This window comes from Poecilia latipinna, unplaced genomic scaffold, assembly GCF_001443285.1.
Source record: "Poecilia latipinna isolate Pla-1442-1.1 unplaced genomic scaffold, P_latipinna-1.0 Scaffold2791, whole genome shotgun sequence".
Classification (NCBI taxonomy): Eukaryota; Metazoa; Chordata; class Actinopteri; order Cyprinodontiformes; family Poeciliidae; genus Poecilia; species Poecilia latipinna.
In genome coordinates, this window is record NW_015115407.1 from 36,373 (window position 1) to 61,371 (window position 24,999).

At 45.8% G+C, this 24,999-nt stretch overlaps 1 protein-coding gene and 1 pseudogene across 4 annotated transcripts; both read right to left on the minus strand.

Annotated features, from left to right (window-relative positions):
• Positions 1-344: 344 nt before the first annotated feature.
• Positions 345-8,674, minus strand: zdhhc1 (zDHHC palmitoyltransferase 1). Of its 4 annotated transcripts, none has more exons than XM_015021475.1 (9): positions 8,347-8,674; positions 8,102-8,197; positions 5,983-6,197; positions 4,916-5,091; positions 1,740-1,841; positions 1,124-1,248; positions 889-1,044; positions 701-816; positions 345-633 (listed from the first exon to the last, which is right to left on the minus strand). In XM_015021475.1, the coding sequence occupies exons 3-9, from the start codon at positions 6,193-6,195 to the stop codon at positions 532-534; spliced, it is 990 nt and encodes a 329-aa protein (XP_014876961.1). In that variant the 5' UTR covers positions 6,196-6,197; positions 8,102-8,197; positions 8,347-8,674; the 3' UTR covers positions 345-531. The 4 variants fall into 4 exon arrangements, with proteins under 4 accessions (XP_014876961.1, XP_014876960.1, XP_014876959.1 ...); XM_015021474.1 differs by having other exon boundaries at positions 8,102-8,200; XM_015021473.1 differs by having other exon boundaries at positions 8,102-8,674.
• Positions 8,675-8,921: 247 nt separating this feature from the next.
• LOC106939168 (uncharacterized) lies at positions 8,922-15,338 on the minus strand (annotated as a pseudogene).
• Between the last annotated feature and the right edge of the window lie 9,661 nt (positions 15,339-24,999).

Sequence of the window (24,999 nt, forward strand, 5' to 3'; positions counted from 1 at the left end):
ATCCCATAGTTATTTATTGAAGATTTGAGATTTCTAAAATCAAAGGAATCTAACGTTGCGTTTCATTTTTACCTTTGGAAGCTCATTTCCTGTCATAACCGGAAAAGCCGGTTTACTTATATGGTAAATATGGTTTACTTATTTTAGCATAACTCCGGTTTTACTTGGCCTATTAACGCAATTTAAAAACTGGTGTGTAGTTTATAATGTGCACTTTAAGCACAAGTTGAAAGTGGGACTGGGGGAGGCGGAGTCTGGCTGCCAAGCCGTCACAAACCAGACGTATGCGGCTATGGACCCCTGTGGTCTAATGTATCGATACTCGCGGATGAAAAATCAATACATATTGTAGAATCGATTTAATTATACAGCCCTAGTGTCGATGTGTGTCGAACAAATCGTGTCCCGTATCGGTTGAATACGGGACGATTCTCTATAACACACACTCCCTCAGCTCAGACACACAGCACACACTCTGTTTGCTTCCTGGGAGTCAGAGACAGCAGTCTCCATGGCAACAAGGACTGGGCGTTACCTGGGGACCCGATCGGAACCAGCACAGGTGTCCGCCTGTCCCTGCTGGATGTCCAGCCGGGGGCTGGTGTACCCCAGGGTCCCTGAGTAGTTCACATCCTGTTGGGACAGCAGAGGCGTCAGGACGCAGCGGCAGGCTGGGCCGCTCAGGTGAGCAGTTCGTTACCTGGACGACGGACGGGCGTCGTCTCTGCTTAGCTGCAGTGGATGTCCTGGGGTCTCTGCTGTCCAGGCGGTGGCGCTGTCGCACAATGTACTCATAGGTGCTGAGTCTGTTCCACACTGAGGAGACACGGCTCCAGGTGAGCCATAGCGGCCGGCGGGGGACACAGGTGAGACAGGTGAGGCTCTTACTCAGGTAGATGTGGAAGCAGAGCAAGTGGCAGAGAAGCCCCGACGACAGCAGGCCCATTGCCATGGTAACGGCAGCCAGAACCGGGATGACGGCGGCCGCTGACCTGAGAGGAGCCATAGGGAGGAAGACGAACCACACACCTGTCTGATTCTGGACTGTGGACACAGCAAACACATTCCGTCTCACACTCCAAGCTACAAGCCTTGTTCCACGGGGTCAGAGGTCAAGCCTTACCCAGGAAGTGTTTGTCGGTGCGCAGGTTGGACGGGTCCCTGAAGAACTCGACGAAGACGTAGGAGGCGAAGAGCAGAACCAGAGACACGCCCAGCAGAGCGGAGACAACGCTGTGGAGGAACAACCTGCAGGACAGGGGGACACGAGAAGACACATGTCCTGCCCCGCCCTACTGCAGTGGATCAGCCAATCAGAAGTCACAAAGAGGACAGTAACACAGGTGTGACCAACGTGGCGTCCAGATGGAGCAGAAAGGAACCCGGTCATGACGCAGCAGAACTGTGATCCCCTCAACAAGCTGCTGCATCTCAATAAGTGGGAATATTATACAATATTAAGTCACACATCATATTCATGTCTTCAACACTTTCTTCTGTTAATTATGATGATTTTCTGCTTCCAACCAATGAAAATTTCAGACCAATAAAAAACATTTTAATACCCAAATCTGGGCTCCTCCCAGCAGTAGAGCCAGATCAGAATCAGCTGATCCGACATGTAGTTGTGCTTCAGACTGACAGGAGGACTTGCTGTTCCTCCTGATGCTTTCTTGTGTTTTCACCTGCAGAGCTTCCTTCAACCCGCCAGCTGACATGAGGAAACAGGAAGTACTCACTTGTAGTTCCTGCTGCCCACACAGTTGTTGAGCCAGCGGCAGTGGTGGTCGAAGTTAGCAACACACTTGTTACAGGCGCTGCAGTGCTTCGACTTGGGTCCCCTGAAACAACACACACTCCAAGTGAAGTAAAACACTACATTCCCCAGAATGCAATGCAGCATGCCAGGTTAAATCTGCGAGAAGGACCTCGCTGCAGCAAACAGGAAGGGGCGGGACAGACCACTGTCAGTCTCATACCTTATTTGGAAGTCTTTTGGACTTCCAAAAGGGGGCGCTATTTTCTATACTTCCGTTTTTATTTTATTTTGAAATCTGTGATATATTTTCACCTTTAGGAAGGAGTTTCACTCTCAGCATGTATTTGAACTTATTTCTTTTATTTTCTTCAGCGCAGCTCACAGTTTTTAGCAAATTCTGTAGCTTTCGGTGTACTTCTAAATCTGCTCCTCAGTCGCATCTTTTCGGGCCTGCTACTGCCTCTAGTGGCGTGGGGGTGGTAACACAACTAATATAATTACATTACTAAATCAGAATACCACAAAGTCTTTATTACTTATTATTAATTCTGGCATTACTGGAGCAGTAAAAGATAAATTCCCTCACAAAAGAACATACCTTTTCATTTTCTTAAGGAAGTAGAGCTAATTAAATGAGATGAACAAGAACTGAAAGTGATTCCAGTTTCACTTGATGGCCAACCTGTTGAAACTGTGGCAAATTTTAAAATCCTTGTGTCATTCCTGGACAGTCAGCTCAACTTTGCTGAAAACACTGACTATATCTTTAAGAACTGTTCTCAGAGACTCTATCTATTAAGAAGACCTTGGGGTTACCCAACTTAAGGTTGTATATAACCTCTAGTTAGGTAGAGGTTGTTGAGTTAAAATGCTAAAACTAAACATTTTAACTTGAGTTTTAACTTTTCATCTCCTCGGTGGTTTGGTCACATGAGCTGCAGACTAACAGAATCTTTTAAGAATACTTTGAATGGCAGGTATAACAGCAGGTAAATGATGGTGAAACCAAAAACATCTCTGTCTCAACTGTTTGCTGAAAGAACATGAAAGATGGCAGGAATATTTCAGCAGAGATCATCCATCCTCTTTATTTATCAGTTTGAACCTCTGAGATCATGAAGGTGTTGCTGTTCCTCTGGCAATAAGAACATTTATTAGACGTCATTTATTGACAGTGCAATAATTATTCTCAACCAAACTAAATAATATTTACCTATAGCATACTAAGTGTTTTACTCTATTCACAAATTGTTGATAATCATATCAATCAACCAATCAATCAATCAATCAATCAATCAAATCTTTATTCCAGACACATAAAAGGTCCATAGAAAAAAGGTGAAAACAAGCAAAATAAACTAAAAATAGACATGACATGGTATTATTCACTGAGTCACAAATAAATGATGACGCCATGATTTCATAATCTTGAAGAGAATCTCACAGCACTAAAAGCAGGATTTACTAAAAATGCAATCATATTATTGCATGACACAGATAATCTACACATGCATTTATACATAAGATTCCTGAGCTCAGCTGCACATGTGGGAACAGCTTTATGTACAAACTTATGTCTAGCACTGCTCCATCGAGGCTCTTTGAGCCTCATGCCATCATTGTAGGACACATAAAGTTTCTGCAGGCTGCTTTTTTTTGCATTGTCACCACAGATGGGCCGTGTAATAATGTGATTCATGAATATGATTTATCATTTTAGAGTCAAAGGAAGATTTCCTCGTTGATAGATTAAATAGTTTCATATTGTTTTTTCTATATATATATAAGACTCTACAACAAAATGTCTCAACAATATACATGGCACTGTAAAAACAAAGATGTGAATTTTTGCTTATATCTGTTTAACAACCCTGGTTGTAACAACCTGGGTTGTTATTCTTCTCTACCTAATTCATTTGTTTGTCATTGACTTTTGCTCAATTAAATTTCTTACATTGCAAATGTTATTTTTATTATAGTTGATCATGTTGTCTTTCATGTCTCCTTATGTCTTTTGTTCCTCCTATAAATGATGGAGATATATAGAAATTATTATAATGTACAAAAGTATTGTTTGTTAGGGGTACTGTGGTGGCGCAGGGGCGGAGCGCAGCCCACGCGTTGAGGCCCTGGTCCTCATGGCAGTGGTCGCAGGTTTGATTCCCGGCCTGGTGGCGTTTGCCGCATGTCTTCCCTCTCTCTCATTGCCCTCTTTCCTGTCGAACTACTTTCAAACAAAGGCCACTAGGGCCAACAAAACCTTTAAAATAAAAACAAAAGTATTGTTTGTCATTTAATTAGCTCTACATCCTTAAGAAAATGAAAAAATATCTTGTTTTATAAGATAATTTATCTTTTACGGTGCCAGTAATGCCAGAATTAATAATAAATAATAAAGACGTTGTGGTATTCTGATTTAGTAATGTAATTACCGTAGATTAGTTGTGTTACCACCCCACGCCACTAGAGGCAGTAGCAGGCCCGAAATAGTGCGACTAGGAGCAGATTTAGAAATAACCGAAAGCTACAGAATTTGCTAAAAACTGAGCTGCGCTGAAGAAAATAAAATAAATAAGTTAAAATACATTCTGAGAGTGAAACTCCTTCCTTAAGGTGAAAATATATCACAGCTTTCAAAATAAAATAAAAACGGAAGTACAGGAAATGGCGCCCCCTTCACTTCCGGATTGCAATGATCCCATTTCCAAATAAGGTATCAGACTGACAGCGGTCCGTTCCGCCCCTTCCTGTTTGCTACAGTGAGGTGAACTTGAAATGTGCTTCAGATGTTGGATGGGCAGCAGAGGATCATGGGAGGTTTCCTGTCCCAGGAGACATCCCACTGATCTGGATTCAGCTCCCATCATGCTCCACCTCACAGGCCCTGAGTGCCACGTGTTGCCTCCTGGCCGGTTGGAAGGAGACAGAAACAGCAGCTCTGTCCTCCATGTTTTACTTATCGTGGCGGTTTTATATGAAGCCGTGTTTTCTGAGCAGAAGCTGCTCCTGTGAGTCGGAGCTGAACCGGCTGACTGAGCTGCTGCGGCTGTGAGCGGCCTGAGGGGGGCACTCCGACCTCCTGAGGCCGATTTAATGACTCCCTAAGCGGTGGCGCAGGTAAACACACCTGCAGCGGTTTCTGAGGCCGTTACTCACACATCCACCTGGCACAGGTAGCAGTGGCAGTTCTCGATGACGTGTGCGTGTTTGGAGCGGTCGAAGGCGGGGACCGGCCCTCTGTCGCTCCTCATCCTCACGTTGAGGTCAGCCGGGTCGACGGACACGGCCAGGACGTGAACGCACAGGTGGGACACGAACAGGATGCCGGTGCACTGAGCAGCGGTTAGGGACCAGCAACAGGTGGAGACTAGGAGACACCTGTAGACCTGGAGCCGGACTCGCTCGGTCCCAACGTTTCCTGCAGCTTTTTTGTTTTTTGTTGCTGCATTTCTGTTACTAATGTTTGAAAATCTTTGTCAATATTCTACTGATGTTAAAAAGATACAATTTCACATTTGTAGTGTTTCCATTAAAGAAGAAAGGACATTAATAACTTTGTTCACTAGTCGTTAAAAACCATGCAGAGATGGATGTAAACATTTACATGAGATAATAATCCAGCCGCTCGCGCTCATCACCATCAGCTAATCAGAGGAGTCGTCAGCCTTCCTCAGGCGTTGGCGCAACAAGCCCCGCCTACTTAGGAGGCAATGTATGCGGCGTTTTGGGGAAACTGAGATTTCCCAAAACAGTTATGAATTCAACATATTGAAATGACATAATGAAGTAAAGCTGTGATGGAGCCAAAAACCAACATCCTCCTCCTGCCACTTCCTGTCGTCGTCTTCTGCGTTTCCACCAGAAGTAACATCCATCTGTTGATAATCTGACTTGGATGAAGCAATTAAAATGTTTCCATTGCAGTTTTGAAAATAATCTATTTAAATGCAGCTGAAAACCACTTCATCCCAGCGCCAAAACATTTAAAACTTTTTATCAGAACCAGTGTTTTCAAAATTGTTGTTTCCATTAAGTAAGTTTATTTTGATCATTTTTGTGTAATTCTGTGAATACAGAATTACAGCTGCAAACTCTGGATCTCCTCAGGAAGATCAGGAACGCGACTAAAACCGGCCCTCTCTGCTCAATCGGTCACAATCTCAACAAGAGGCACGGGGTGACGCGGTTTGACCTCTGACCCCGGACAGCAGCAGCAAGGATACGATGTAGCCCGCGGGGACCCAGTGCGGCGGCAGCAGCGGGACGAACACGCCGAAGCCAGTGATGGCGAAGTAGACGTAGAGCAGCCAGGCCAACAGCTGGAAGGGGTGAGGCGGCCAGCTCCAGCCGTTGGTCCGCGAGCTGAGCGGCACCTCGGAGCGCCGGGGGTCAGGGGTCGGCGCCGTGCGGTTCGGGTTCCTGCCACACACCTCCATCCCTGAGGGGGGGGGGGCGGAGGGGTGTGCATCATCAGTCTGAAGCTTCACCCAGAACCAGAATCACTAGATCCGTTCAGCTCCTGGTTCTGGAACCACTGGTCTCATTACTCCGGACTGGTCCAACTGGTCAGTGGTTCACATCTGGAGCTCAGACGATTGTTGGAATAATCACCAATAACTATTGACCTTATTCCTGGGGGGCTTACTGGGGAAACGATTATGGGTGTTACTTCCGGCAGCTAGCGGAAGTAGCATTATTTCATTGTAATTTGTAGGTTTATTTTGCTAATCTATGTTCATGATAGAAGTTACATCTCTCTTTTCGGTTTTAATACAATGTTTAGTTAAACTTGTTCACGGACACCGTCTGCTGTCAGAGAGCTGCTCAGTGCAGAGGATCGTAATTAGGAGTTTAATCAGAGGAGCGACAGGAACAAGATCGGTAAGTTTTGTACCGGAATGAATTAGCATCGCTGCTAGCAGCTCGTTTCTCTGACAGGAATAAAGAAAAGCAGAGAAGATCTGAGATCTATCATAGATCTGAGTTGTTCCGACAGTATAAAACACCAGAACTACACAATATCAGCTCGGTGTGAGGTCAATCTTATTTTCGTTTGAATTTAAAAAATAATAAAGTTCATGATCTGAGTCTTTATCATTATGATTTGGCCTGGAACATTTTATTTATTAGACAAAATAAAATATCTGGATTTATTTAATCCATCACAACCAGAACCTCAAGGATCTCCCTGATTGTCGCTGCAAATCAGCAGAGAAATAACCGCAGCTGCTGCGCTCCAGGTCTTGCGCAACACTGAATCTCCCCACTGGACTAGAACCGAACCGAACCACACATCAACCCGTTATTGAGAGAAACTTGCCACTGGGAAGTGTCGTAAGATGCCCTTGTGGAGCTCGGGAACTGTTGTTACTGATTATTAGATGTTCCCTAATAATCAGACCACATTTAGTTCGTGGCTGCAGCAAGTTCAAGATAACCCACATCTGCATCTGAAGCAAGTGAGTCATGTTACCCTGACGGTTAGCGTTAGGGTAACATGTAAACAAATGGCAGTTCCGGCTTGCGGCGGAAGTCACACCCATAATTCACACAAAGCATCATGGGGCGTAGGAATAAGATAGATAAAAATTGATCAATAAATATAAACATTTAAGATAAAAACCTGTTTCTGTAAAACTGTTCCACCAGAACCGTCCGGGGATTTTTAGATTCTTTGCTACAGATGATCCATAATCAAATCCTGTTTTTGACTTTTAGATTTAAAAAAAATAATTGTTTGCATTTTTATGCATTTTATGCATAAGATTAAAGGTTAAAGCTGCAGGCCGGTCTAGTTCCTTCACTAGTCACAGAGAGCCAGCTTGGCACCATAATTCTGAGGGTTTTCCAGATCAGACCGCTGCTGCATTATCACAGGTTCTGGTTCTGCTGGAGGTTTCCTGCTGAAAGACAGTGGTACTCTCCACTGTCACCACATGCTTGGTGGCTGGGTTTCTATATTATAATCAGCTGACTCAGATTGTCCTGATAATAATTAGAACCGAACTAGACCAGAATGAGACCAGTGATCCACTAGAAGCTGACAGGACATGGACCAATAGGAAAGCTCCCTTACGATGACGTCAGGATCAATAATCCATACTGAACTGATCTACAGTTGGACACATATTTCATAGAAAGCTGCTGGTGTTATTTTAATACATGTTTTAGCCTTTTAGCCTCTTGCACTGTTTTCATCGTTAAATCATTAAACTGAACATGAAAATATCCCGACAGAAATTATCAGTTCAATCTTGATAATCATTGATTCAGTGTGGGGGATCCATCTGACCTGAGACGCTTCCTCTAGTCGAACCGAGCCCGGTTCTGGAGGCAACTCACCTGGCTAACACGACTGGTCGGGTCTGGGTTTCAGGTTCGGTCCGCGGCGCCTCATCTCATCCCGCATCCCTGGCTCGGTCTCCGAAAGGAAACGGGCTGCTGTGCGGAAAAATCAGGTCAGAACCAGGCCAGACGGTCCCAGCCCGGCGGCTAGCTCAGCTCCATCCCCGCAGCAGAGCCCACAGTCCGGGAGAGGCAATGAGGTCTAGCCCGCTCTGTGGTCCCGTGCTAACTGGCAAACTAACCTCAGGGCGCCGGACTGAGCTCCCACCCCGGCCACGGAAGCGTCAGCCTCGGCAGAGATCCAAACCGCTGCCGGAAATATTTTTTTTTTTTTATCAGTAATCAGTAAAACAAAAAATTATAATGTAGAAGCTGCGCCTCGGTCCGCTGTTCCGCTAGCTGCGCTCCTGTAGCCCCTCACCGTCACGTAGCCTTGTACGCCGTTTCCTCGGTAACGCTCTAAATCTGCTCCTATTGGTCAACGTCAGCCAGGACCCGCCTAGCGACATATGACGCATCGGGGTAATAAACTCTGGATTACAGTCTTTATGCAGATGTCGGGGTTTGATTCCCGTCCGGGCTTGTATTTATATTTGTTATAATAAATTGAAATCAAAATAATAACAGAAAATAATAGAATATAAAGGATAGCATCAGCCAGTGGGTCATGCAGATAAAAAAAAATGAAATGAGAGAATAAACTAAATGTTTTTATTGTTTCACTTTTTTTAACAACACAGAAAATGAAAATATTTCCTCAGATCAACAAGGAGTTGTATTTTTGAATTGAAATTTATGAATAAAATACTTAGTTAAACTGTGAAAACAGTTTAACATGTCTTAAACCAGGCTCAGTTAAATTTAACAAAGCAACTGCTCCTTATCTGGAAAAAAGTCTGAAAAGTAGTTTACTAAAACCATAAATGTGAAGATGCCTGATTGGTTATTGATTAGTTTCTGATTTATATCTGAAATGTTTAGGAACTTCTGTTCTTGTCACCTCTGTGGTTTCTAGATTTTGTTGTTGCTTTTCTGTTTCTCTGTGTCCCTCCAGCAGTGGGTTCAAGAGCAAAGTGTTCCTCTGGCTTCTGCAGCTCATCCTCACTGTTGCTGCTGCTGCCGTTGTTGTTGAGGCCGAGGTTCGCCTGCAGACCCATCCTGCTTCCTCAGCGCGCGCGGCATCAGCGTCTTCTTCAGAAAGCGTTTCTGGAGGAAGCGGTTCCTGATGCTGATTGGACAATAGTCGTACAGGAAGTACATGAGGCCGAGGCCGCGCCCGGCGTAGTAGCGCGCCTGCGGCTGAGGCGACAGCAGCGCATGGACGATGGCATCCACCACGGGGCTGAGGTCTGGGTTGGCGTGCTCGGCGAAGCTCTGGAACAGGTTCTTGGTCTCGGCGATGTAGTCCTCGCCGTATTCCTCCATCAGCGCTGGAGGCAGACTCTGGAGGAGCTGCTGGTGTTGCTGCTCCCAGTAGGCGTTGTTGCTGGAGGGAGCTAGGAAGAGAAGATAGTGTGGTTGTTAGCATTAGCTCGGTTTTAGTTGTTAGCATTAGCTCAGTTTTAGTTGCTAGTGTTAGCTCACTGTTGGTTGTTACCATTAGCTCAGTATTGGTTGTTAGTGTTAGCTTAGCATTGGTGGTTAGCCTCAGCTCAGTATTGGTTGTTAGCATTAGCTCAGCAGTTGTTGTTAGCCTTAGCTCAGTATTGGTTGTTAGCATTAGCTCAGTGTTAGTTGTTAGCACTACCACAGTATTGATTGTTAGCATTAGCTCAGTTTAAGTTGTTAGCATTAGCTTAGCATTGGTTGTTAGCCTTAGCTCAGTATTGGTTGTTAGCATTACCGCAGTATGGGTTGTTAGCATTACCGCAGTATGGGTTGTTAGCATTAGCTCAGTTTTAGTTGCTAGCATTAGCTCAGTGTTATTTGTTAGCATTAACTCAGTATAAGCCTGCTTTTCCTCTGCTCTGCTGTCATTTTGTCTGCTGTGTTTAAGGTTTTGTCTGATTATGAAAAATTTCCAATACATAAATATCTATATATCTGTGATGCTAGCGTCTCTAGTTTTTCTGGTTCTTTAAAGTCTTCCTACAAACGAAGCATAGCTCTTATTGGTGTGAAAAGCACATTTAGGACTCCTCGATATGCCATTTGATGCTCTGATCAACTCTTACAACTGGTGACCAAAAATGGAAAAATAGATTTTAACCAAACAATTGACAGTTATGCCGCTTCACTGATTCAAATGAAATATTTTTATGGTTTTCTTGTATTATTAGCTTCATACCAGATTTTGAAGATTGATTCTAAATGACCGATCATGATATGCGCTCATGTGGCTGCATGTTGAAAACCCACTGTTTTAGCTCTAGCGGTTCTGATCCAAGGGGGAGAGATATAGTATGAACATATTAGCAATGCTGCTTTCTCTAAATCGACCTGAAGCCCAATCTAAAACTCACCAAAACACAAAACAGAAAGAAACACTAATCTAAGGAAACGAGTCCCTGCAGCTGCCCCTTGCATGTGATGCCAGGTCGGCGTCTGGGGGCGGGGCTTACCTGTCTTATACGAGGACGGCAGGATGGTGCTCACTTTGACCCCCCAGGGAACCAGCTCATGCCTCAGGGTTTCAGTGAACAGGTTCAGCGCCGCCTTGGATGCTCCGTAAGCCGCAAGGCAGGGGAACGGCTGGTCACCTGGAAGACGAGGTCGGAGCGTCACTCTGATGTCACACACAGACTGACCAATGAGATGCCTGCTCTGCCCACCGTCGGCCCCCAGTGGGTCAGCGCAGAGCTGGACTTTAATGGGTTAATGTCACAAACACAGTTTCTCAACTTGTTGTCCTGGCTGGAAAATATCTGGCCTGAAGATCTGTGATTGATTAGTTTTGGCTCCCAGACAGTTTGAGTTGGAGTGGCTCAGTCTGTTTGCTTTGGCAGGTGTCTGATTCTGGAGCGGTTCAGAGTCCTGCCAAAGTATTTACACCCAGGGGCGCTGCCAGGAATCTTGGGCCCTATGACAAAAAATTAGATTGGCCCCCCGCACAGCTGCTGTTAAAATTTTTTGAGTCTATCTGACCCATAAAAAGCGTCACAATTTTAAAGGTCTTCATCTGCTTTGCTTTCTTTGGTTCAATTCTGATAATTAGCACAATATTTACTGCTCATGAATTTAACATCGATTATGCAAGTAGGTTGCTTAAATTTTTTCTATTAGTTTTAGATACTGAAATGTCTCTCCCCATGAGCAACAGTCAAAAGCAACGTGCAAAATACACATAAAGTAATCCAGACTTCTAAAAATGCTATGTAGATGCATTTTATTCAAGCTGCAGTACATAACTTTAATAAAAAATATGTTTTCTCCATATTTGTTAAAGCTGTCATGATGTAGCAGTTTGTTATGAGGCNCCCGATGCTCATCTGAGAAACAAAAACTATAAATGTCTGGGCAAAGTGAGAGTTCATCTGTTAAGCTGACTGAACATGAAAACATAAACCAAACTCTGGAGTACAGACATTTTCTAGAAGTGTCTTTGTGAGGCTACTGCTTTATAATTTGAATTTAATTTCAGATTTTTGTATAATTTTATCTAGGTTAATGTAAAAAGTGGGCTGTTATTGTAGGTTAATTTTCTATACAGAGAAGTAATTATTGGGGATGCTCTGATGTTGATATTAACATTGATCACATTTTTTAATCTGATTACTCATCATCCGAATAATCAACAGAATATTCAATTACTAAAATAATCTTTTATAACAAGCCTAGTCTGGCGCCAACATAGAAAAGCTAAAGCAGAACTTGGCGCTTCTTAATCAGAGGAACAGTAACGGTGGAACAAAAAAGATTGTTCCTGATAAAACTGCTGGAGTAAAAAGTTTTCCTAAAAGTCCTACTCAACGCCTCAAACGCTGAGCTGAAGTAATCGACCTTATTGGTCATTTTTAATATCTAACAGTTAATATGCTGAGTGCCCGCCTCTGCAGCTCGGGTGAAAACATCAGAGCCTTCATGCACTGAATCCAGACTGGAGGTAAAAACATCCCAGAATGAAGTTCTGTAGGCAGCATGCAGCTGAGTTTTCCTTCATTCATAATTTACAGTTTATGTTCTCAGATTGACTTTTGTTTTGAAGAAATACAACCGAATTTCTTATTATTCTCAGTAAAGCTTTCTTTCTTTTTATCAGTCTGTCTGGTTGTTGGGGCGTCGGTGTGAGTGTTTGCTGCAGCAGCAGTCAGATAACGGCGCTGCAGTCGCTCCTCGACCCGCCGCCGCTGCGTTAGTCGGTCGGGACCTCAGGCTGACCTGCAGATATCAGTCTGGCTGAGCAAAGTGCAGCAGCGCTTATCGGCCTGGATAACAGCAGAGCGGCTTTCAGGACGTTCGTCCCTGCAGCGCTGCAGGTCCAGATGCAAACAGCTGCAGGGTTTTGTGTTTTCTCCTCATGTCGGCCTGCAGACCCAGAGGCTCGTGTTTAGAGAATCATGCGAGCTGCAGGTTGGACACATGATGCAGCGGAGTGCTGACTTCTCTCAGTTAGTCCCAAATCGACACAAACAGGAAAACGAGGAGCAGCCGGCTTTTCTCCGTCAGCCCTTTTCGCTTCCCCTTTTTCTCCTGGAGGCCTGAGAGGGAGCAGCAGCTTCACCATGACTCACTGCTGCTCTTCTTCACCTTCATCACCATCGTCACCATGACCCCAGCTGCAGGTTCCCCAGGAATCCCCTGCAGGTCGGTCCAGATCCACGGCCTTCATAAGGCATCAAACTGTCGGATCCGTAGATTTCCTGGGGAAGAAGTCTTTGAGGATTGAACCGTAAATGATTTTAGATGAAATGGTTCTGATAAGAGATGAATGGAAACTCCAGAAGAACCTTCAGTCACTCTCTGTTTCAGAGCCTGCAAAAAGTATTCACACCCTCGCATGCTTTACCTTTCCATTTCCTCCATAAATCAGAATCAACAAATTCAGATTTTTTTTTTGTCAAGAAAAAAAAAACAAAAAACAAAAAAAACCAACAACAAATAAATAATGTCAAAGTGCATAAATATTCACTCCCTTTGAAGTAGCTGAGCTAAGACAGTTGGTGCTAAAAGTTTCATTAATTGTGTTTCCATCGTTTTTTTATCCACAGTTTCAAACATCGCATTAGAAACAGTTGATGAAAACTTCAAAATGAAAAATAATTTCCTCAGTTTCACAAAGTTTTCATGCCGGCTTGAGGTTTCTGGCTTTTCGCCGAAGGAGAGAAGGAAGTGAGTTGAACCTGTTCAACGCGTAGCGTTAGCATCTGGCGGGTTGAGTCGCCCCAAACCACGAGGAGGAGACACGCTTAATTCAGCTTGTGTTTTATTTTATTTATTATTTTTTATTTTTTTTGTGAAATTTTAAGTTTGCTCAAGATTTGCATAAAAATTGGCTGGAAAGACTTAATGAGTGAATGGAGATCAACTGAGTTCTGGTTCTGGAAGGTCCATTCAGAGGCTCATCATGACAACAAACTGCCATGACAACAGGAAGACTAAAGAACACGCCGACCAATCAGAGAACGGCTTGTTGAAAGTATCAGTCAGGAGATGGAGACAGAAACGTCTCCAAGGGTCTGGTCGTCCCTGGAGTTCAGATAAATCATCACCAATGGAAGGAATTGGGTCCATGTGCAAATTTGAGACTCTACAGAAATTCTGGAGTGGCCTAATCAAAGCCCAGATCTGGTCCCCACCAACCTGACACAGCTGGCAGAGTTCACAGTAAGAATGGAGGAAATCTGCAGCTGATCCTAACTGAGACGGAGTGATGTAGTGGCGCACAGCAGCAGGAAGTGTTTGTGATGCAAAGTTTCACCAGCAGAGCGGCGTTTCCACCATCATGGTCTCCTGACTTCCTCCTCCATCCTGCTGAGGGCCGGTTGCTTCAGACTCATGTTGACACATCAGGGAAAGTCTCCAGAACCGAACACCCTGAACAGAACACGCCCCGGACGAACCGACCCCAGACTTACTGCAGAAACGCCAGCTGAAGCAAAAGCTGCAGAGACCAAGCTAAAGTATTCACACCCCCAAAACAATCTGCAGTTTGTTCCTTTTAACCACAAAATAAACGTAATTTTATCTAAGATATCAACACAGAGACGTTCAGAACTGAGAACAAAAAACATCTGAAAAGTTCTTCTGATGTTCTGGTTCTGGTCTCAGAGGTTCCTCAGGTCCCAAAAGCCCAGTCCAGTCCACTTCACCCCGACTCCAGTCCATTTTTCTGTAATGTCCAGTCCAGTTGGTGTGAATGCTAATCAACCTCTGACCTCAACCGGTCTGGGTTCGGTTGAAGTGAACTCTGGTTCACTTTGAATGTGAACGCCAACCAGGCCAGAGACCGCTCAAAAAGCAGGAAGTGGACTACAGCGCAAGGCATTCTGGGTAAATACAACCAAAGCTAATGTGCTAGCGTAGCGCTAGCAGCAGAAATGGCTCCTGGTCTTTAGCCAAAGACTAAAGAGAAATCCTCCAACACTAAAATCTGATGCCGCCATCTTGTTTCCATCTGGTGAAGAAGGAAGTTGCTCTCAGTGTCTTCAGAGGTTTTTGTGTCATTTCCTTCAGTGGTTCTTGGTACAGCGCCCCCACAGGCCAGGAGGGGAACAGGTTGGTTTGACTCAGGAAGAGAACCACAGCAGCTGGAGATGTTAAATATTTTGGTACCAGTAGAACCGGGTCTCCCAGGAGGGAAACATCTTGAGTTTTGTCTGGACGGCTGAGTCTAAGCGGACGGCGTCCAGCCAGTCGGAGCAGAGTTCAGGTGTGGCTCTGGAGTTCAGCCTGCAGCCTTGAGCCAAAGATGCTCTTGGTGTTCCTGCAGATCCAAACAGGAACCCTGCTGGTCCATTACTCTGCATGTGGTGGACAGTCAGAGCAGCCGGATCGGCTCCTTGCTTCTTCTTTTAGTGAGCAGAGCCTCTAAACCAACATGCTGGAGTTTCAGCATCCTGTAGCCGACATGTGGTTTCACGTGCAGAGAGATGATTTATGGAGTCTGTGTTCCCACCTGCTCCCATTCTTCTCTGCTGCCGCCCGACTTTCCCTGCAGGGAATCAATAATCTGATCTGATCCGAGCTTTATCTCTGATCTGAGCTCAGCGTTTCTCACAGGTAGCAGCTGCACCAGAACCGGACTGCAGGGAAACGGAGACACTGCCACGCTCAGCCGATCTGGGATTCCTGCCATCTGACAATCATCCTGTGAGCCGTTCCAGATCCTGGGGGGAACTCTGTGGGATCATGAGTCTTTAATTAAAATCTGACATGTGAGGAATGCTGCTGTGTTTTTGGTGGTGAGGAAAGAGGCTGCTGATGTTCCACTCAGCCGTCATGAAGCGAGTTATCGTCCTCCATGACGTCACTGTGAGCTCAGACAAACAGGAAGATCCAGTTCCACTTCAGCACAGAAACATGGACCTTAGCAGGAATCCTGAGTGTTTAACATGATGGGGAAAACTGTGTGGAGGGACGACCTCAAACAGGCCAGATGAGCTGTGGATGTTTGACTTAAACATGAATATAAATACTCATGTTTAAAGCAGGGAAACATTTGGACTTAATGGTTTTATTACGGCTGATGGAGGAAGGCAGGCGGAGCAGGAAGTGGAGGTGATGCGGCAGGAAGTGGAGCAGGAAGTGGAGGTGATGCGGCAGGAAGTGGAGCAGGAAGTGGAGGTGATGCGGCAGGAAGTGGAGCAGGAAGTGGAGGTGATGCGGCAGGAAGTGGAGGTGTGTGTAACGTGTTTCTCTCCTTCTCATCACTCACACTTCCTCCTTCCTTCCCGTAAGATTCCCCTTTTCTGACCTTCCCCACCACACCAATCCCTTTCATCCCTCCTCTCACACACACACACACACACACACACACACACACACACACACACACACACACACACACACACACACAGTCCTCTCGAGGAATCTTGGAAAGAACTTGCTCTTCTTGCTGTTGCACTGCTCCGGCCTCCAGGACGTTTTTAGGCTCTTTAACTGTTTTCTGTCTGTTTTCTGATTTTTTTTGTTTTTGTTTTGCTGCATCTCCTCCAAAGCTTCAGACTTTCTGTTGCCATCGTTCTGCAGCTCCAGTTCTGCTGAGAATTTTCGGGTTTACCTTAATAATGTCAGTAACGATTTTTCAGCTGGATCTGCTGTCGTCCAAGTCAGCGCTAGCATATAGCGTTAGCAGCTAGCATTGCTACCAACCATGTGACACCATGTGACCTGCTCATTCCCCCATGTCTATAGACACTCTATGAAGACCAAAATCAGGCCAGGTTGACCTTCATGTGACCTGGACGCGTCGGGCTCCAGGTTCCCCAACTGGGTTGTAATATTACAACATCTCTGTTTCACAAATGGACAAATGTTGACTTTTCTCAGTTTATTTTTTACCCAAACCTGGAGATTGAACCCGATTGTTTGGTCTTGGAATGCTATTGAACAGGAAATGTGCATAAACGCTCCGTAGGCTAACAAACTAAAACATCTGAGCTGAACAGGATGTTGAGGACTCATGGAACCAGATCCACCAAAAAGAAGCAAAATGTCTTTTTAGGTGTGGTCATCACTTTGTCTGCAACCTGAGCATGTATGTCACTTCTCTGCTGCAAAATAGGGCATGTTTTATATTGTATTTAATATTACAACATTTTCATTAAAAGTACTAAATCAAAACGATGATTCATGATGTCATGTCCAGAGTTCAGGGTGATCGGACCTGTGGTTTCATCCGACAGACCTGGAATCAACCAGCAGAACATGTCGGCTGACTGAATATCTCCTTCTGGTGGTTTTGGTCAGAAACATGGTGCGTCTCCTCAGACCTGAGCAGTGACGTCCTTTCAGTTGCTTCATTAGGTCTGCTTCGTTCTGGTTGGTAGTTTCTTTCCTAACATCCGTCAACAGCGACCACAGGCTGGTTCCCGTCTCCTTCAGCTGTTGCCATGCAACGCCTCAAACACAGAGGACCAGAGGCGTCCGTGGGACACCAGCAGGACGTCTCAGGCTGCAGTCAGAGGAAGCCACCTGAGCGAGTGACGGATCTGAGCTGCTTCACGGCTTCACGTCGCTCCATGAACAACTTCGCCTGAAGCAAAACCTCTCCAGCTCTTTCATGAAAAACGTTAGAAAAGAAAGACACATAAGCATAAACACCGAGCGAACGTCCAGCTGTCAGGACGGGACAGAGTGTTTGTGCATGTCAGCCCCAGGGTCAGAAAAGTACTGAGCGAGGAAGAAGCCATTACTCCGACAGCAACGTAAAGAAGTCAGGTTACGGTTTGCATATCCACTCTGGGACAAACGGATGTTTTCTGTTAGCATCTTCTGTGCTCTTGACCTTCGAAGGGTCTTGGTCTTTAAAAGGTTTTCGTACAGTGTTTGTTGGTCTTTCCAGGGTCTGTGAAGGGTCTTTATTGTCTTTGTAACGTTTTTAAATGGTTTCTGTAGGTTCGTTGTAGGGTGGTTTTTGGTTCTTTGAGTGGTCTTTTAAAGGGTTGCCGTAGGTCTTTGGTGGGACTGTAAATGGTATTTGTAGGATATTTGAAGCGTCTCAAGAACACGCCACGTGTTTTGGAGCTGAAGGTCACAAGGTGATGGTGGGACGTTCCCTGTCAGAGTTCCTGCTTCATCACCTCAGATGTTTCAACCCAGAGCTCTGCTGCGGGGCCCGTCCCTGGCTTCCTGCAGGTGGAGGTCTGCGGTTGTGTTTTCAGTAATTGCATAAAGATCTAGAACATCAGGAAGTGTCATAATTCAAACCGGTATGTTCCAGCAGACTGCTGGGACACGCCCCGACACAAAGGGTCATTTCTCAGCCTCTACTTCTGCCATCGCTACTGAAAAGTCCAACAAGTTGCTCAACATCAACTGGCACAAGACAACGTCTCTGTGGGAAAATACAGAACCCTCAACAAGAGAGTGACTGCAAACCTGTCGCAATCCTGCAGCGAACAAACTCCACTCCCCAGACTGACCTCATCCTGCTGCTGCAGAGTCGACCTGCAGGGATCTGCAGCATGCTGCGGCACTGCCTGACTGCCAACAGGCAGGGGGCCGCGCTGCTCCGAGGTCCATAAAAGGCTTAGAAACGGTTGTCAGTTTCTCCTCTCCTCCACTTGGAGGCACAGAAAAACTCTGAGCGGAACTGGTTCTGATGGACCTGGATGGTTTCTCCAGTCCTGGTAGGAACTCTGAGGGCGTTTCCAGAGCATTACGAGGTCATTGCAGGATCTTTGAAGGTTTTGCAGCCTCAGTGCCGGGGCTCAGTGCAGGACTGACCCCGTGACCTTTAGTCTACATCCTGACTAAAGAGTCATGCTAAGATTGGCGCCAGCATGATGACAGGTGTTCTGGAGCGCCAGGTGAGGGACGCTCCAACAGGAACCGAAGCCCAGTGGGTCGGTGAAAGAGGAACTGAACTGGTCTCGACGTTGAAGGTTCTGGTGTAAAGCAGTTACTGGGTCAGAACCGGCTTCAGGAAGATCTGCCTGGATCAGACCATTCCTGATAAATCGGGCCATTCCTACAGCTGCAGCATGGTTCTGACCCGAACCGTCGCCTCAAATAGTTTAGGAAGGACTGTTTTCCTCAGCGCGATGAGCAGCAGACAGATTCCTGCAGTGGGAGGAAGGAGACCCTCCAGAATCTGAAGAGCTTCCTGAGAGAGAAGACATGGACAAGCTGCCGGCGGCTTCGGACCTGAAACGGTTCTGATGGACGCTCTGACTCTGAGAGAGGCGGCTCGGCTCTGAACCGGACCAGAACCTCCACTACAGCCAGAAAGAGGCACGAAGAGGGCGAAGGTTGGAGGCCGGCGCCTCCCGCTGAAGACTGATGATGTTTGGATGAGGAAGAGGAGAGAGTGACGGACGAAGAGGAGGAGGGAGAGGAGCCGACGGCTCGGCTCGCCACAAATCACCGACTATTTACACTCGCTCCAAAACCAGTTCCCCGAAGTCCGAGAGGAGGACCTCCTCCTCCTCCTCCTCCTCCTCTTCCTCATCAGCAAAACAAAGGCCGTGTTTACTGGATGGACAAACACAGACGGACGCGGTCGCCTCGCCAAACAAAGACAGAGACGAGACGCTCATCACCGTCTGGAAACGCTCAAAATAAACCCAGCCCAGATCCAGAACCCGGGCCGGAACCAAACAGAACCAAACAGAACCTGTAGCTGGGTCGGTTCTGATCTTCTGACATGTTCCTCATTCTTGTTAACAAACAATCAGAAGCTCTTAAAGCGACAGTACTCTGCTCCATCACACACAGTAACCATGGCAACGCTGTTAGCGCTTCCTTAAAAGGAACTGACTTCCTTATTTAACACCTGGAGGTTCGGATCAGTCCGGTCCGGTTCGGATCAGTCCGGTCCGGTCTTTTTGTCAAATTTCACTGTAAAGTTCATGTGCAAGTTAAAAACAAATTTAGGATTAAAATATTTCACAGTTTTTCCTCCTGAGAAATTATTTCCTGGATGTGAGCATGAAAATATTGTGATGACCAAAATTTGATCAACGGCTTTTTAATTACATTTTTCTGACAGAGTAAAAAATTTTTTTTTTTTTTCAAAAAATGTTCTTATTTTTGCTTTTCTTTTTGCTCAGGCTCTGAAGGTCAAGCGGAAAAAGAAATAATCTCGAGTATTTTTCTTTTTGCTTAGAAATAAATAAAAATCAGGAAATGTTTCCTTTCTGCTCTGCTGGCTTTGCTCTAGAAATGAAACATTTCATAAAAAACACATTTATCAAGTTTTATTTTGCTCTTCTGGAGAGAAAAAGATCCATAAAGACGAGAAACTCAGGTTCTGACCCGGTGGAGGTTCGGTTCTGTCCAGGTCAGTCTGAGGCGGATGGACTTGATCTGTTCATCAGTCCTGACTTCTCATTGGTTCCTTTATGAAAGATGTTGCAGCAAGTAAAGACAGTTTGCTGCAGCATGCAGCAGGGGTCAGGCTGATGCAGCAGGGGTCAGGCTGATGCAGCAGGGGTCAGGCTGATGCAGCAGGGGTCAGGCTGATGCAGCAGGGGTCAGGCTGATGCAGCTCCCCCTCTGCAGTGGCAGTGAAGGGGTTAACCAGAGCAGTTTATGTAACTCTGATCTGAGAAGAGGAAGTGTGTTGCGCTGCTCCTCAGCTCCTGCAGGCCCACATGCTTCCTGTGGCCGTCCGCGCTGTGGGGGTGTCTGAACCCCCGCAGCAGGTCTGGCTGTTACACCGCCGCAGCTCACCACAACTTAAATAAGAGCGGCGGCTCTGATGTGATCTAATCTCTGAGCCCATCTGCTGCAGCCGCTCCGCCGCATCGCTGTCCAGCTCCAGGTTAAAAATAGGCTGAGGGGACACAGGGGGCGTGTGTGTGTGTGTGTGTGTGTGTGTGTGTGTGTGTGGGGCGGTTGGCCGTTGCTAGTTGGGAAAGTGTTGCAGCATCTTCCTCTGGGTGGAGGAGAAGGTCGGAGTGGATGGAGAGTTGGCCAACGGGGGCGGAGCTTCAGATGACCTCAGAGGTCAAAGGCGAAACTGACCTGCACAGGACAGGATAAGCCCCGCCTCCTCCTCAGAGGTCACCAGAGGTCAGAACATCAGGTAACTTTAAAAGTTACCTGACGGGAATTCAGGATCCCCATAATCTGACTTTTAGTTAAAAAAAATTATAATAATCCGATAATCCCATTAATAATAATCTGATAATCCCATTAATAATCTGATAATCCCGTTAATAATAATCTGATAATCCCATTAATAATCTGATAATCCCATTAATAATAATCTGATAATCCCATTAATAATCTCATAATCCCGTTAATAATAATCTCATAATTCCGTTAATAATAATCTCATAATCCCATCAATAATCTGATAATCCCATTAATAATCTGATAATCCCTTTAATAATAATCTGATAATCCCATTAATAATCTCATAATCCCGTTAATAATAATCTAATAATTCCGTTAATAATAATCTGATAATCCTGTTAATAATAATCTCATAATCCAGTTAATAATAATCTGATAATCCCCACTCCATCCCAGCCTTCAGCTGCTACAGGTGAAATATTGAGAAGTAATTTAGAAGCACAGATTAAGATTAAATCTCTGTTCTTTATAAAGTTGCAGCGTGTAAAACTAAATATTTAATTTAAACTTTAATAAATTAATAAAATGATGAAAATGGAAAATAAAGGATAAATAATCCAGATTATCGCTGTTAGCTTCTGACTGTATGAGTTCACAAACGGTTGCCATAGCGATGCTCTCTCAAACAGCTGGAACCAAACCAGAACCGGCAGGTCGGGTCCAGAGGTTCTGCAGAGCTCTGGGTCAGGTCCATGATGAAGTGGCGGCCATGTTGCTCCTCATCAAGCAGACACAGAGAAATCTGCTTCCTGTTTCTGCAGGAAGTGCTGACTCAGCTCAGCTGCCGTCATCATCATCATCATCATCATCATCATCATCCAAGGACTTGAACCCAGAAACACAAACCGGGTCTGGTACCGGCCTTCAGAACCACAGTGGTCCAAATCTGACAGCAACAGTCACGGGAGTCCAGCAGGATCCAGGAACCATCCAATTCTGGACCTGGTTCGCTCAGACAGGTCCAATCAGAACCAGGTCCAATCAGAACTCAGTTCTGTTTGAGCCCAAACAGAACCCTGAAACCGGGACCAGTCCGGTCCTGTTGTCTGAAGCGGGTCGGACCAGCAGGTTCTGTTGGGTTCTGATGGACCCACCCAACCCGGCCGGAGGAACAGATTAATAATCTTCGGGGCGGAGCATGGAGGCCTCGGACCTGGTGGCCGAGGTCGCAGGTTCGATTCCCGGCTTCCTCTCATTTTCTGTCCTGCTTTCAAATAAAACCTTAAAAACATAATAAGAACCTGAGGGGAATTATGAAACGTTTGATGTTTCTAAAGGTCAAAGGTCATGATGCACAGGAAGCCTCTGCTCTCTAGAAACAAGATGGCCGCCGGACTGAGGTCAGGAGAGACGATGACCCCTCTCTGAAGCTTGGCAGAGGAAGCATGGTGATGTGGGCCTGGAGGAGCTTCTGATGGAAGGCCCCCGTCTGGGTTCGTCATCCGACCCGACCCGACTTAACAGCCAGAACCGGTGCCGAGCCGTTTCCATGGAGATGTGATGGACTCTCCTCTGAGGAAGAGCTGGAGACCTGAATGAACCTCAGGTTCTGGTTCTGGTTCTGATGTGACTGTGTGGGTGGATTACCTGCAGGTCGGGCCAGAACTGACCAGAACTTCCCCTGTGATGCTGCAGCGGGTTGGGTTTCCTTTCCATTTGACCACCAGAACCACCAGAACCAGGAGCTGGGACCAGCTGGAAGTACAGAAAGGTCAGGGGTCAAGGGTCGGGTCACCCTCCACAGCTGGAACCTTCTAAATGCTTTCAACATCGGACCTGATCCCGTCCTTTCTCAGGAAAGTTCTGTGGTTCTGTCCGTCTGTGGAAAGTTGTCCTGGCTCGGCCCACTTTCTGGCCGCAGGAATCCAACCGGACTCGGGTTTATTCCAACTCTGCAGAAGGAACCTTTGACCCGCAGGTTCCTGGTGGAGACCCGGTTTTCCACAGCGCCGGACCTGACAGGGCGCCACGCTTTCCAGGCTAACATTCGTTAGCGCCACGGCTGGAGCGGTTGTTTCTCCCCACCAACCCGCTGCCAGAGAAACCCGTTCCTTCCCCGTTCATCGGAGTTCCCTGATTCTGAAGGATGAGCCGAGTGAGACGTTTGTCTGGGCAGAGATAAATTAGCTTATCATAATTGTTTTATTATCGTGTTTTTCTTTGTGTTTCTCATTGTTGATGCTTGAAACGGACCCAGACTGAGGTTGACAGGTTCAGACTGTTCAACCCAGTCCAGTTTAACCAGTGATCGTCTCCTGATTGGTCAGTTTAAAGGTTATTTCTGCTTTCCTTTTTTCCACTAGGCTAATAAAACGGTCCTGAAAACAAGCTAAATGTCTCGTTTCCTTAAAAGCTAAATGCTGGCTAAGCTAAACGCTACATTCTATTAAAGCTGCAGTTCAGCTGATGATCTACAACAATGAATATTATTTACAGTATTTTGGATTTAAAAGTGATTGTTTAAAACTGCAAACCTGGTTCTGTCTAAGCCGCCATCTTGCTTTTTACAAATACTTTTTAATTAGTCTAAACTAATGTTAATAATTTACAGGTAATTTGTCCTGATTCCCAAAACTCTTCCAAACATGTTTTGGTCTTTAAGCAGGCATATGGTATTTATGTCACTTTCATTCTTGCATATTTTCATTGCTGTGAGAATCCACAGAATATTCTGGTGCAAATGAATCTGAATGACTTGAAAACTAATTTGTCCTTATTTCCAAATTCCTGATGAAATAAATCTGGTTTTCCAAGCTGAACTCTGACTGCATGCTTTAGTTTGACCCGTTTATCTTCCTCTCAGTAGTTTGTTCATTAGATGCTGGTGTTGCTGTTTGGACCTTCATCTGAATGAAAAGCTGAACTTGATGCTCTGGGACCAGCTGGAATGAACGGAGCTCAATCTGTAATTTCAGCTGGTTCTGTTTGTGCCTTAATGAGCCTTGAACTGATCTCTGTTATATTCGGAACTAAACAGAAAATGACACGTGTCTTTAAGGTCAGAGGTTACAAATCAGGATTTTCTGATGACTTCCTGTCATGCTCACATTGCTCTGTATGATTTCCAGGTTGTTTTGAAGCAGAACTTCCTGGTTATCCTCTGAAGGAGTTTCTGCCTCCGGATCTGACTCTGATTCACGCTCAGCGCCTCACCAGCATCACAGCCGCTAAGTCGCTAAGAGCCGACTCAGCACTAATCTCCCCAAACAGACTCGCCCACACATCAACACACACCTTCCAGACACAGATAACTCTCTGCGGTGTTTCCTAAAGCTCAGGAACAATCCGGGTCTTATGCAGCCGCGGCGCCGGCCCATGCGGCCGGCTGCGGGCGCTAACCTCCAGAAAGCCGTGGCTTTGTCCATCTGAATCCCGGCTCTCTCTCCGAGGGCCAGACGAGGCTCTTGTGGCGTGTGAAGCAACTGTGGGTTTGTTTGGGCCTCTTGTCATTTTCCACTGCAGCAGCAAACATTATTTTATCACGACGAACATTTGGAGTCCTGAAAAAACGCCAAACAATGAAACTGCTGCCTTGTCGGGCCGTCACACACCATTTCAGCCTCGGCGGAGCAGAAAGTCTGCGTTCTCACAGGAATCACTCAGGGCCCGCTCTGGCTGCACACGCCTTCATTTTGGGTTTTATGTTAGAAAAACTCCAGCAGGAAGAGCACACACACAGAAACACACACACTGTCAGCGTGGGGAGCCAAGAAGACGCCACAGAACAAACCAGGCTGGACGGATCAGCAATGGAGGAAGATGGATGGTTGGATGGTGGTTGGATGGTGGTTGGATGCTCACAGCTAGCTACATATTTATTTAGCTCAGAAATAAATATGTAGCCTGAAGCTAACTGTTAGCAAACCAAATACCTGGTGTGAAAACTAGTTAAGATATTCTGAGCCAGCTAAATGTTCAGCTAGCTCAAAGTTAGCTTGCTGCTAACTAACTTCAGTTTTCTAAGCTTGAGACCTAAATATTTTGCTGTCTCAGAGCTAACATGTCTATGTGACATTTTTAAATGAACTAATAACAATATGGCTGCAGAAATGAAGCAGCTTTCTCTGTTCTGACAGGATAAAAATCCTAAATGACGATAAATAACCTCAGATGCAGGAGCCTTCGCCTCCTGGCGCTGCTGCATCCCGTCTGCAGCACCTGTTCCCCAGAGCTGCACCTGGAGCCTCCAGTGGCCCAGGTTCTGCTGGTTCTGG